Below are 14738 nucleotides of genomic sequence, written 5' to 3'. Positions count from 1 at the left end.
ATCCGCGTTTGAGAACGCTGAAAAATAGAACGATTGAAATGTTCAGAGGACGTTGACCAGAACGTCATGGTGTGACGGAGCCTTTATCCGGTGTCGTTCGTCTCCACGGCAACGCCTGGGATAGGAGGATGGCGCTAGCCGGTTTTCTGCGTACAAAGATCAAGGACAACCACCGGCTTCACAACACATCCTTGACTCATTAGCAAATTGGACAACACTTTATCTGTTGATTAAATGTATAAGGTTTGCATTTAAGCGAATAATGAAAGTGCAATAAAAGTAAAATAGTCTTCAGTGGGAATGGAAATGATGTAATCTGAATCTTGTAAAAAGCCAGGTAACTTCAATGGATGACACTGATCTGGCCACAGTGGATACGTCTGATGTTCCTCACAGTGGTCAAAGGGGGCGCTCACAGCCTGCGTGTGTTTGCTGAGATGTAATAAATTTGAGGGAAGGTTGACGTCATCCATCTTGTCACTTGATTCAGGTGTGGCAGATACCTTGATTGCCATTTTTCTACAGCACTTGTCCTCATTTGGGCCAATGGTGAGCTACACATCCAATCCCAGTTGACTTTAACTTTAAGACTTTCCACCCTGGACGGGTCGCCCACCAATCATTGAAACTTGCTTTTGCACCTATGGACAATTTTAACGTTTTCAGCTCCAGTACTTCTCAAATAGTGGAGGTGAACACCCTTGGGGGGGTGGGGGGGTCACGTTGCGATGCCAGGGGGGGCATGTGAGACCCTGAAGAACATAATTAACAACAAGAAATGTATTCTTCTTTGTAAATTGATCCATATGTTTTTCTTTTGTATTTTGTTCAATGTTTATAAGGATTAGATTGGATTATCATTAATATACAATGTTTTATAGCATTATACTTGTGGGGGCTGGATAAGGGCAAGTGTCGCAAATGTTTGTCTTCCTCCCTGGGGGGGTACCGTAACAGAAAACAATTGAGAAGCACTGAGTTAAATTAGTTAAGAATAACACGGTGTGTACCTAGCAAATCAAGGAGCAATTTTTTTCTCTTCAAAATAAAGTTGTAATGCTAATACCGTCACCAGCAATCATTTTCCTACTTTTTCTGTAATTTTAAGGCCATTACTTCATCAAAACAGATACTTCTTCAGCCACATGAAGGGCTGTTTGTTGTTCAAATTAATATTACAATTGAATGCAGTTAAGTCAGGTGATTATCCCTGGCAAGTGGCGCAAGGGTGACGAAATAGAGACTCAACTGTTGTTGTGTTACGTTAAATGGCAAATTGGCAAAATGACTGATATGTGGATTCATCAGGTTTCGTGCCTTTCCTTTATAATCTATTCTTTTATTGTTCCATAACTCTGGTGTAACTTCTCTAAGATGTCTAGCCTCGCTAATAGCAGCAAGCCATTGTTTGTCTTATCCAAGGATATTCCCGAGTGGCTACAATAGCAGTTTGAGTAGCTGGTGGCAATGTCCTGATTATGGAAATTCAATGAATCTGACCATGATATCATGTAATCAAGATCATATAATTTGGTTTTGGGAGTTTCAGCTTCAGAGAGAGAATGTGGCCAGCAAGAAGACAGCTGGCCATCTCCCCCTCGCTCTCTTCGACTTCTTCTTTCTGCTTCTATTGTTTCTTACGCTGACGGTTTTTGTTTATGTCATGGAAATAGTTTTTCCTGTATTAAAGAAACCATCAAGAAATTATTGCTTCTTAACTTATTCCGCCAGAAAACAATTCTCCAAAACGCGCTTCAGCCAGCAGGCATGAATACCAGCCACTGTGTCCAATTCGCTTTCTCCAGTACAGACAGTGGATTTCACAACAATACAACGGATAGTGAGATCACAAAGTGGAGCAAAGAAGAGATGGGAGCATAACGGAATTGCTATCATAAAAGACATATTGAGCAGGCTCCACAAACAACCCACATCAGGCATATGTGTACTGTTCACCCATTCCCTTAGCAAGAGTAATAAAGACAAGTCCACTTGCACACTTGGGGTTAATGAACATGCTAATAATATTGTATCTTGTAATAGCACTTTATATTATAGGCACCAGCACATTACAGTAAGCACTTCTGTCTTTTGCACACTCTCTTTGATGGTTGTCTACGTCTGACTTGTATTGTGTAGGTCTTGATTTTTCTTGCCCCATTCTTTTTTATTATACTGTATTTTATACTTGGAACGTGACATCAAACAGTCAAGGGACTACAGATAAAAAATCAAAAGATAGAAATAACCTATGCTTATAATGCCACCTATTTACATGCAAATGTGAATATGCAAGTCTTCTCATATCTATGAATAAATCTGTTCTGCAACTGTCTCTGCTTCTCCAATAGGTAAACAGTACTGAATGCTACTTGATTGTCCTTTCTGTTTGTATTTGACGATTTTTTTTTGTTTGTTTATATTTTAAATTTGTAATTTATCCTAAAGATAATTCGATAATACGTTAATTGAAGCAAGAACAATATTGAGAAGCCACTTTGTCTCTTTTTTTTTGGACCCAAGACTGATAAATGGCTCTCAACAGGGTGCCGAAATTCATTTTTTACTATTGCTGATTTGATGACAGAGAATTCTGTTTTCCGTGTTACAAGGAAAATCGAAACTAGAACTGACTTGCATTAGCAGTTTCTATGTGTGTGTTATTTTTCACATCAGTGCTCTGCAGTTTGAATCTGAATGATTTGGTTTCACGTGGTTCAATGCTGTCGGACCATTCCGTGTTTTACTTGAATTTACAGTCGTGTCCTTCTTCAATCTTCAGTTGACTTGTGAAAAGAAATAGTCCTGTTTTTAACCAGTGTCATCAGATTTGTGTACTACCAGGGGATGCTACAGAATGGAACCGAGAATAATCATGAAATGAAGTGGTCAAGATAATAAGTGAAATAATACATGTAGAGTATATGTTTCCTCTGCCTTTTTCGTTGAAACAGTGCTGAATCGTCTTTGCCCCTGGGGTGGAAGCGCAAAGTGAAATGCAAACTGTACCACCAAGTGAAACTCTGCCTATGTGTATGTTAGAACACCACCTATATTTTTGTTTCTATTTAAATTTTTTTTTTTTACGTTGATGACGCAAAGGAATACATTTCTGCTCAAACCACATTATTATGTTGTACAATGAATGTTGCCACATCCAGTGTACTCAACAATGTGCAAACCCACTGAAGCAGTATTAAGATTCATGGTTTTGCATAAAAATTATACACAGCCTTGTCAGAAAGCAGGAAGTAGCAGACTTCGCTGTATAAGTGATGCTTAGGGTAGTTCCTCAGTGCACATGTACAGTGCATGCAAAAACACACACTTGAATACACATATCCAAACACGCACACATGCACACACACACACTTGAAAGTACTCACACTCCGTACTTACAATAAGTTGCAGTACAGATATTTGTGGAAACAAAAGTCTGGTAAAAGTAGAAGCGCTGATTCAAGTCCTTCACTTACTTATAAAAATAAAACGGTACGGACTCTAAAATGTACTTAAGTACAAAAGTAAAAATTGTTTTTTTGGTGTCAATATATTCCAAAGCCATTTTTACTGGTCAACACAATGGAGAAAAACTGCACACAAACTAGTTTCCGTCTTGTATTAACTTGCATTGTCCTCATACTGATCAAAATGTGCTCTCATTACTTTGCTAAGTTGTGACTTGCTCAACAAAAAATGTTAAATTATCTCACAATAGCAACTGAAATAACCTGAATGCTTTTTTGTTGTTGTTTTTATTTCATATTATAGATTTTTTGTAAGACCCATAGATGGCGGCTTTTAATTCTGGATAAGACAACGCATTCGCCATGAAACTCTCTTGGAGGCGAGAACATTAAACAATTCTACAAATACGGACGTGGATGGGGATTCATTTGCTTCTCGAAATCAGTTGTGTAATCCTCTTAAACGTTCACTGACTTACCCTCCTCGATCACTGCTCTCCATCTTGTTTTTCACCAAGACCCCAATCATTCAATAAAGGGCCCCCTTGTGGTTGACGTCACCTTTATCTCGTTCCATCTTATTCACATTGTGTGGTCCACCGATGTTGGGAAAAAAGTAACAAGCCTATTTTCACAAAATAAGGAGAAGAAAGTATTTTTTTCAAATACAGGCACCAGAAGTATAAAGTCAACAGAAAAATAAATGATAAACGGTACAAATGCAGATCCAATCATGAATTGTGCGTACTTCATAACTTTCCCTTACTGATCCTTTTGCCATTATATGTGCAGGCCCCACGGTCACTGCGGTCCAAGAGCGCCTCATGTGTGGGGCTTCCTCCTCTGTGTGCTCTTCCCCACCTCCCCTCATCCTCCCAGCTTCAGTGGGATGTCCCAGGTGTGTCTCCTCTTGGCCTTGCTCATGCTCTGCAGCTGCACAAAGGTACGCTCGCTGTCCTCACTCTGATCTTTACACTCACAGTGACGTGATGAGCAGGACTTGCGTTCCTTCCGCAGGTGTCTTCTACAACATCCCTGGAGCGTTTGAAGGTCCAGTGGAGCAGCTACAAGAACCAGTGTTTAGACTTCTTGAACGCTGCAGCTCCCACAACAGGTGAGCCCTCGTTTTCCATTGTGTGAAGTCCTGTGCCGAGTAATAACAATGTCCGCTCTTGCAAATCCCACATTCTGCTGTTACCAATGCAGGGACGGTTTGTAACAGGACCTTTGACGAGTATGCCTGCTGGCCCGACGGAATCCCTGGAACCACAGTCAATGTCTCTTGCCCTTGGTTCTTGCCATGGCATGATAAAGGTCAACTTTTATGATTATGTTCCTGCATGGCATCGAAAGATGTGTGTGTTTGTGTGCTTTCGTTGTGTTCAAAGGTGAAGCTAGTCGACGATGACAAGAGCAAGAGAATCAACATATCTGCTGTTGGTACACCCTGAACTGGTGGCCAGTCAATCACGGGACACATAGAGACAGACAACACTCACAATCACACCTTGGAGCAATTTAGAGAGTCCAATTAATGTTGCGTGTTTTTGGGATAAGTCGCCAATTGTAGTTCTTTTGTGATTGTCCGTTCCCCTCTAGTTCAGCTGCGCCACTGAATATGCAACTAACTTCACTATGCAGTGTGTCACTGGTGTCAACAGATGAATAAATATACATTATTTGGTGGAAATGTTTTTTTTTACTACCCATCCAAGCATTTTCCAAGCCACTTATCCTCACAACGGTCAAATTAACTTCAATGAGATAACGTTCTGCGGCACATCTGATGATTACTCCTGTCAGGCAAACTAATGTGCTCCGGCACTGTGGTTAGGAATCACTGGGCTATGCTAATTGGCTATACTGCTTTCCATGGACTTTGTGTGTAGGCCTGTGAAAGTAAGAAGGATTACTTGATTTATCTTTATTGATGCTCTCTTTTCTCTTCAAATTTGAAGATGTTTGACAATTAATAGCTGCTCGGCTTGTTACCCTCTTTCTCAATTTACTTATTGCGGGCGTCAGCATCACTTTTGAGGAGAACACCAACCCCAGAAAAGGAAAAAAAATGTTGAATAGTTAACATTACATTGTCAAAGACAGTGATTAGATTGGTAAATAATTTGTAAAGATATCAGGTATACACTACATGAGGACTGACCAATGCCAGCAATATGAGTTCATGAGTAGGATTTGTTTTCTCTCCTGTGAAGAGTCGAATTTGAGGAAGACCTCAGCGTCAACAGTACACTAACTTTACACAGTGTACAAATTCCGCCACCTCCGAAGCATCACATGGATACGGAGTAGCTGACATATATATCTGTATCGGTATTGTACTTACGTTTAAAACGAGGTAGATACTTGTCAATACTAAACAATTGAACACGCATGTACTCACTTGCTACCGAAACCAAGTGAACGCTGCACCGGGTTTTCACAGCAGTCCTCTGTGAAATGTTTGGAACATAATATTGTCCACTTTGATTTGTCTTCACAAACTTGGTCCATAAACTGCCCATCTGTTCATCTTTAAGCCATTCATGTAAGATGACTCCGTCGGCGTTTGACGGAGAACAGCCGTACTCAATACACTTCCTCATTATCGTTGGTAGCTTTTTCACTTTCTGGCTAAATGTTGTCGTGAGGTGACGTTCACGTTCACATTCCGGAGAGAACTGGAACTTGCCGAATCTAAGTGACATTTCAAACAAAATCTTGAGACTGACTTTGAAGCTAATTTATTTCATTTCTGTTGTATTGACAATTTTTTTATTTTTTTTTAATGAATTTGTAGCTACATTTGTATGATAGACAAATCATATACATTTCCTCTGGATTTGACCTTTAACATCCTTTGCCTCTATTTGTGTCCTGAGATTTACTGTCGATCAGTCCAGCTAGTCCAGCTGTCACTAGTCCATCTTTTACCAGAAAGTCAGCTCCCTGCAAACTGAACATGAAAAGTTGCAGAGAAAATGGATAGATGAACAGATGGAAAATTCATCAACAAAAAAGCTCCTCACTTGTCCTTCTCCTCTTTCAGTGTGTACAAAAGCAGCTATTGAATAAGTTTTTTTCCCCCCTGCAAAACATCTGAATATTTAAAAGCGAAGAATAAAGACTTTGTAGATACATGAAAAGTCAGTAACCTTGCTAGATTTGCTTTTGATCTAAAGTTGAGGATTTTGATTTCATGTGCAGTGTAGATACAAATGGTACACATTTCCCTCATATACTATTCTGCATGCACCCGGTGTGTATGTGTGTGTGCATGTCTATGTGTACGGTATATATTAGATATTTTCATCGTGTAATTTTTTTCTTAATGCGTGTTTTCTCTTGTTTCTTCAACAATAAAACGATGTGTGCATGTGTGTGTTCATGTGTGTGTATAAGTCAATTTGGCCAGCATAGTGTATTGACATTGTTTATTTTTCTTGCAACCACCCCAAAAAATACTGACAAAATTTATGCTTTTTTTTTTTTTTTTTTTACTTTTTCCCAGTTCACTGTTCCATGTAATCAGACCAAAAAAAGTACATTAAGAAGAACGTAATGGTAAAATTTAAAGTTGCACTAATAGCATGTGCTCTGGTCAACTGCTCTGCCATAGCAAGATTGGTCTGAGTTGAGCTAAATGGTTTCTTTTGTGTGTCACCCCAACGTGCCTATTTGAACAGTCCAGCAGGGTTTGGTCTACAGATTCTGCAGTGGGGATGGAAGATGGGCCCAGAAGAATACCAGTGAATGTGAGGATGACCCTGGCCAGGTGAGATGTGTGTACACTGCATACTGTATGTGTGTGTATGTGCATAAGTGCATACATGTGTGTCTGCGTGCGTGTGTGTGTGTACAGTGCATACTGTATGTGTGTGTATGTGCATAAGTGCACACATGCGTGTGTGCGTGTGTGGTGTTTATGTTACAGATGAAGCATACTAGCTACTTTTCGTGTTTAAGGCTGCTTTATGCAGCAGATGGATATCGAATATGATGACTGGCTCGAGACATTCCCATAATATAAAGTTATTTATAGTGTGAAATGTCTCCTATATGTTCGTACAGCTTTTTTTTTTTCATCTCTCAATGACTGTGTATGCTGTTTAAAAGATTTGCATGAACGTGAAACGCTGCCTCTGCTATGTATGTTTCCAGCAGCAATATGGCCGCATTCTCAGTAAGTTTCGGATCATGTATACAGTGGGATACTCACTGTCTCTGGGAGCTCTGCTGCTGGCTCTGGGAATCCTTATCAGCTTCAGGTAAATCATGACCTGGAATAAAAAAATAACAAGTGTAGGAGGAGGAAATAGTAAAGGAATGAACAGACCGGACTCATATGAATAATAAAGGCAACAAAGTGAGATTGAATGAAGCGAGGAAATATTAACAATATACTAGGGAATGAAAAACAAGGCTTGCGGTATAGAAATGTGACTAAAAAAAAACATGTATAGAAAGAAATAGCCAATGTTGCTCCATACTCCCCCCCCCAGCTGCTTGATCATGCAGAATGGAGGCTGTTTTCTTTTCTTTCTGTTTTTTTTTCTTCAGCCTGGAGCAATTTTCTATCGAACAGAGGAATTTGATATACTGCATCTGTGGTTATTTCAGTTGTGAGGGGATTTGGGATATTGTTGGGAAACTAAAGTTTAAAGCACTGAACAAGGTTTGAGAGGGGGCACACAGAGAGAAAAGACATAACGGACAAAAATGGGACATATAGTATAATATCGTTTAGTATAGTGTAGTATAGTTTCGTATTGTATAGCCAGAATAATAATAATAATGTATGTAACTGCATATAACTACAAAATTCGTACATGGGAGTTGGGTCCTATGTATTCTAAGGACTGGGAAAGTAGTGCTGGTTTCACCCTGTGAGGAAGCAATGAGAAGAACATTTGACAGGACATGATGGTCCTGTGGTGGGAGTTGCTGGAAGTAAGACCTTGTAACACAGACTCCCTTCTGCACCAGGAAGCTGCACTGCATGAGGAACAGCATCCACATGAACTTGTTTGCTTCCTTCATCATGAGAGCTGCGTCCATTCTGGTCAAAGATGCCCTGCTGACCCTCACGCTGGACCCCAGGAGCAGAGTTGAAGCTCGGGCTCAAAAATGGATCAATATACCGGTTAGAGAACGCACACTACAACATGATCTCTACAAAAAATAAATAAATAAAAAAAGAATAAACAAGAAAAAGCCTGAGTGGTAAATGAAAATCAAGGAACACACCGAAAAGAACAAGCATTAATCCATCCATCCATTTTCTTGGCCACTTATCCTCACAAGGGTTGCGGGGGTGGTGGAGGGTATGGCAGCTGTCAACGGGCAGGGGGCGGGGTACACCCTGAACTGGTTACCAGCCAATCGCCGGGTACAGGGAGACAGACAACAGACGCACACACAATCACACCTAGGGGCAATTTAGAGTGTCCAATTAATGTTGAATGTTTTTGGGATATGGGAGGAAACCGGAGTGCCCAGAGGAAACCCCAGCAGGCACGCAAAGAACATACAAACTCCACCCAAGCAGGATTGAACCGGGGTCTTCAGAACTGTGTGGCAAACGCATTACAGCTGCCGCCATAATAATAATAATAACAACAATAATAATAATTTAAGCTCTTGTGTGTAAACTGGTGCCTGATCGACCATCATCTTTCATTTAATTAGAATCAGAGTCAGCTTTAATGGCCAAGTGTGTAAAAACACACAAAGAATTTTTCTCCCGCAGTCAGTGCTGCCCTAGTACGACATTCAGAACAAAGAACAAGGAACAACATAGCAACAAGAACAAAGAACAAGAGACATTTCTGTTTATAGGAACTATTCATTATAAGACGTGCAAGATGTAAAATCTAAATAATATAAGTGTGTTAATATCCCCCATTGTGTTACGCTTGTACAGAGTGCCTTTACCCATTTGCGGTTCCCGTTAATAGACCAGTCCAATGTCAATTGTGTAAAGGGAGCAGTTTAAAGTGAAAAAAAAGAAAAAAAAAATATATATATATATATATTAATAATGATTGGACCAGCACGATGTCACAAGGCAGAAAAATGGTAGATTCATTGATCAAGAATTTAATTGCCAGAGGGAAAAAAAACTGTTTGAATGGCTGCTACTTTTGACTTTCATTGATCTGTAGCGCTTTCACAACGGAAGGAGGTGGAAGAGCTGGTGGTCAAGATGTGGAGGGTCCGAAAGAATCCTGCCTGCTCTGGACCTAGTTCTCGTTGCGTGCAAGTCCTCAATAGTGGATAGCATAGTGCTGACAATCCGTTCAGCGGTTTTGATTGATTAGGCTGTATTGGAAAAGAAAAAAAAGACCCTTAATTGAAAAAACTACTGACCAGTGGTTCAAACTATTTTGTCAAGTGTGAGTTGTGTTAGTACACATCCTTTCATGTTGCATACATTACTAGTGGCAACAGCAGTCCACTTAAGTAGGTAAACAATGGTTGCCATAGCAATGAGGCACAGGCATGCAAACCATCCATCCTTCCAATTTCTGAGCCGCTTATCCTCACAAGGGTTGTGAGAGTGCTGGAGGCTATCCCAGCTATCAACGGGGAGGAGGCAGGGTACACCCTGTACTGGTTGTCAGCCAATCGCAGTTGTTTATTTTATGTGCTGCTGAAATATCAGTCCATACATGTGGTATCCTGTGCAACTGTGAAATTGGTGCAGTTCTTTTCTTACTTGTCCTCCACTTCTGTGCAGGTTGTGATTTGGTGCCGGGGCGCCATGGTGATGATGCAGTACACCGTGATTGCCAACAACTATTGGCTGTTGGTGGAAGGCATCTACCTGCACAGCCTGCTCATCATCAATGTGTTCAGTGAGAAGAAGTACTTTTACATTTACATGGCCATCGGGTGGGGTAAATATGAGTTTCTCACATTATAAAATTATAACTTACATTAAGGTACTCTCATGATTAACTTTTAGCATAATGATTTATCATGTAAATTGGAGTCAATTCATGTCCATTGTAATTGCAAATTTCAGTTGCTCGGATCAGGTTATTTATGTTGTCACTTGGGGCAAAATGATGATGTCTCCCTCCTGATGTCTACCTTTTAAATGATTGTCATCAAAGTGTGTCCCCCTAAGCGCTCACATTCATCTTTCATTTTCAGGTGCACCACTTGTATTTGTTACCCCCTGGATCACAGTGAAGTACCTCTACGAAAATGAGGAGTGAGTGATTGTTTTTGGTGCAAGCATACTCATATCTATGACTTTGAAGGAGAAATCATATCTTCAGATATACGCATTTGTTTGAAAACAATGGATACAGTGGGCATGTGTGTGTGTGTGTGTGTGTGTGTGTGTGTGTGCATCGTTTGTGTAGGTGCTGGGAGAGGAATGTAAACATGGGATACTGGTGGATAATCCGTTCCCCAATCTTGGCTGCTTACCTGGTAAGTCGATTCTATTGCTCTCTCTCTGTTTCTTTGGAGATTGTTCTCTATGTGGATTAAGTGGATATTGCAGGTGAAAAAAAAAGTGAGGCTTTATCTACACTGTTAATTAAGCATCTGAGTGTAAATACTAACTTGAATATATAGAGGTGCGGCTACAAACTTGGTAAAATAGGATATGTTAATAGTTTTACAAATGAAGGCATCCGTTATGAAATATAACATGCAAACACATAATCATCTCTTAAATAGAATAAATTTACGACCACGATTAGTAATGACGGCGTCAACAATCAAAATCGTGACTTAAGCCCAAATGCTGAAGAATCCTTTCATGGCAGCGCAACAATGATATACAGTCATCTAAAAAGGGAATACGTTGGACTTAATTATCTCGCTATTCTCTCTCTCTCTCTCTCTCTCTCTCTATCCCAGCTCCACCTGTGTGGAGTTTGAATGTCCTCCTCGTGCCCTTGAGGGTTTTCTCCAGGCACTCCGGTTTCCTCCTACATCCCAAAAACATGCAACATTAATTGGACACTCTAAATTGTCCCTAGGTGTGATTGTGAGTGTGGCTGTTTGTCTCTACGTGCCCTGTGATTGGCTGGCAACCAGTTGAGGGTGGACCCTGCCTCCTGCCCGTTGACAGCTGGGATAGGCTCCAGCACATCTGCGACCCTTGTCAGGATAAGCGGCTAAGAAAATGGATGGGATGGACAACTTAATGTCATGCATGTACGCGTTTGCTTGAGGTCACATAGATTGACCGAATGAGCATTTGAGTCAATACTTTTGTGTTTACCCCTGTCTTAATTTGTCCCCAATGGAAACTCTTTGTGTGTGTGTGCACCTGTGCATGTGCACGTGTGTATTTACTTGTTTTCTTGTATGTTTGCGTGGCTGCACCAAGTCTGGCAGGAAGTACCGTACATGTGTTATAACATCGAAGCAAGCCAATTATTCGCATTGTCCCCTCTCATTACAGATAAATTTTTTCATTTTCATACGTATCATCAAAATTTTGATGTCTAAACTCAGAGCCCATCAGATGAGATACACAGACTACAAATTCAGGTTAGATCTTTTCATTTGAAGTTCATTTATTTCATCCATGCAAGGATTTAGTGGAGGCCTCATTGCTTATTGGATACAATTGTCAAATTTCTCTGAAGGGATGAAAAGAAATTACATTTTTCTGTTCGTATTACTCCATCCACCAATGTCCATATTTGTACGTATTTTGGTCCAGATTAGCAAAATCAACGTTGACTCTAATTCCTCTGCTGGGGATTCACGCGATTCTTTTCACCTTTGTCATCGACGAGTCTGTGCCAAAAGGTTCCATGCTGCGCCTGATACGACTCTTCTGTGACCTCCTGTTCAATTCATTCCAGGTCAGGAGTCATCACACATGATACTTAGCTTGTTTCTTGTGCCGCAAACTGAACAGCCCACCACCTTATACAGGACTGGATTTGTGAAATGAAATTTCATGGTTTTGCCAAAAAAGATGGAAAAAAGAAGGTCTTCATAGAAGCGTAGCTTTAAGTAAAGAAATTCACAAAATTATTGTATTCACCATTTCCCTTGCTTAATAAGTTTTCAGAAGCACGGGAAGCTATCACACGCTTCGACCCTTCTTTTCTCTGCAGGGGCTGCTTGTTGCCATCTTGTACTGCTTTGTCAACAAAGAGGTGAGGGGGGGGGGTGATGTCATATTGAGGGCCTGACATGAAGATAAATGAAAATGGTGTCATTGTCAGTGTCCTTGTTTTTTTTTGTTGTTTTTGGTCCCGTCCCCCCGCCCCCCGATCTCTGAAAGCTTTGTTCTGCTTCCGCAAGCATATTGGCATGCTACTGAACGCTAAACTTTGAAATGTATCCTTTGGCTAAAGACATCCATCCACTTGAGTGTCTGATTTAATCTCTGTCATCATCTTTATATGGCTCTCTGCTGGCAGCTGTCTGCAATCCTATTATCCCCCAGGTGCAGTCAGAGATGCTGAAAAAGTGGAAGCGGTGGAAGTTGGGTCAGGACATTGACGAGGAGTACCGCCACACCCACAGCCAGACGCCACACATCAAAAGCGGCAGCATCGCCACAGGAAACCTGCCTGATCTCCAGGAAAACAACCCCAGTGACCCCAGTCGGGGATCACGGGGGGATACGCCAGAACACAGAAAAGCTGGAACAGGCTCATCCAGCTCCCCCGCGCCTCATGAAACCCACCATTTGTTTGTGTCCCACAGCAACGGAATCGGGAATGTCAACAAACACACCTTTCACCTCTCCTTCTTGTCACAGCGAGCCTCCACCAGTCACGAAAACACCGCCTCAGAGGATGCGTGTCTGGAAGAGATGGTGCACTCTGACCCAATGGAAGGAGAAGAAACTGATATCTGAGTCCTCCATCAATGTGTCAATGCTTTTAACCTGTTTAAAGGAACATTTCATGACTTGACGGGGGCTTGAGCACAACAACCACAAAAAAGACCAGACATCTGAATGAAATAATGACAGTACAATTTAACAAAAGTCACGTGCTGTGATTGTGTTTGTGACTGTGTACTTTTAACGTTGTTGCGAAGTATGTTTCTGCTGTTTTAATGGGTGCACATTTGTGGTACTGTCCAAGATGACTCATTGAGTTTCAATGCCTTTAAAAAATAAAAACATGTACAGTATATCTTATAGAACTGAATGTGAACTGCATCATGCATCACCTGAAAGCATCTTCATTTTAAAGACCTTAAAAACAATGTAACAAATTGTTATCTTGTGTTATGATAGATTGATGCTGCTTTGGCTCACCGTCATCACCCTATTCTGCCATCCCTCACATTTTGACCTCTATATTTTCGAAAAAGGATGCATGCACCTACGCACATAATCATACAGTATGTGTATTTTGTGTACACAAAGGTTCTTGCACAATGACATCTGTAAAGGGAAGGTGATACATTTTGTTACTGCTGCATTTGCAGTTCTTTTGAAAGAGTAGCACAGTCCCCGACTTGATCTTTTTTAACAGGTTATTAGATTTTCTCCTTCCACTGAAGGAGAATGTGCCACACATCATGTAGCCAATTTCTTCCTTTGTTGCTTTATTAAAGTGCGTAACAATGTTATTTATCTTACGTTTTTGTTTGATGAATTTGTTGCACTGGAGTGTGACAAAATAGAATTTATACTGCAAATGTACTGTTGGTAAAATAGAATATGAAGAAATGCAGGTCAATTGAATTAAAATCCCCAAAATATTTATTATCAAAAGGACAGGTGAGGGTCGAGACTAATGGCAAAACAGGAGCAAGTAGTACAAGAAAGTCAATTCTTGTGTTGTGATATGTCTGTTTGAATGCAATTAAAGAAATTCTGGTCAATCCAACAAGTGCATTTTTTTCCTAAATAACAAGAAATTGTTATGGAATGATTATACGGTAGTTATTTTCACAACATCTTAAGCCTTGCTATTATTTATTTATTTATTTTATATTTGTTTGTTTGTTATTATTGTTATTATTAGTTTTTTTTTCATGGATCTCAGCAGTCCCTGCACATTTGATCACATTTAAATGGCGATGGCAAAGTTAGTCCATATGCTGGACACCATAACAAATTAGATCATTTATGAGCTGACACGTGTTTTCTTTGAAGAACACTGCAGCATGAAAGATGAATAATGCATTAATTACAGGTGGAAAACAATGTTTTCACGTTGGCATTAACATATTACACAACAAAACACTAAAGCCATTTCTCTGTGTGATGAATTGATAGAAAGTTTGTCTAAAATTACCTTCTAGATTGATATCTTTAGTTTAACTGCA

At 40.3% G+C, this 14738-nt stretch overlaps 1 protein-coding gene across 2 annotated transcripts in view; it reads left to right on the top strand.

Annotated features, from left to right (window-relative positions):
• The window catches only part of gcgrb (glucagon receptor b), a 52568-nt gene extending 38288 nt beyond the window's left edge, over nt 1-14280 (top strand). Inside the window, exons 2-14 of one of the 2 annotated variants that reach the window (XM_061830990.1) lie at nt 4260-4410; nt 4485-4581; nt 4674-4781; nt 7151-7239; nt 7626-7732; nt 8451-8607; nt 10204-10321; nt 10623-10683; nt 10838-10907; nt 11893-11981; nt 12157-12301; nt 12560-12601; nt 12895-14280. In XM_061830990.1, the coding sequence (XP_061686974.1) occupies nt 4357-4410; nt 4485-4581; nt 4674-4781; nt 7151-7239; nt 7626-7732; nt 8451-8607; nt 10204-10321; nt 10623-10683; nt 10838-10907; nt 11893-11981; nt 12157-12301; nt 12560-12601; nt 12895-13311 (1554 nt within the window). In that variant the 5' untranslated portion in view covers nt 4260-4356 and the 3' untranslated portion in view covers nt 13312-14280. Of the gene's footprint in view, nt 1-4259; nt 4411-4484; nt 4582-4673; nt 4782-7150; nt 7240-7625; nt 7733-8450; nt 8608-10203; nt 10364-10622; nt 10684-10837; nt 10908-11892; nt 11982-12156; nt 12302-12559; nt 12602-12894 lie in introns of both variants that reach the window. The other variant, XM_061830989.1, reaches the window with a different exon arrangement.
• Nucleotides 14281-14738: the final 458 nt, after the last annotated feature.

This window comes from Syngnathoides biaculeatus, chromosome 9, assembly GCF_019802595.1.
Source record: "Syngnathoides biaculeatus isolate LvHL_M chromosome 9, ASM1980259v1, whole genome shotgun sequence".
NCBI lineage: Eukaryota > Metazoa > Chordata > Actinopteri > Syngnathiformes > Syngnathidae > Syngnathoides > Syngnathoides biaculeatus.
The sequence above is the reverse complement of the archived record's forward strand: the minus strand, read 5'-3'. Positions and strand labels throughout refer to the sequence as shown.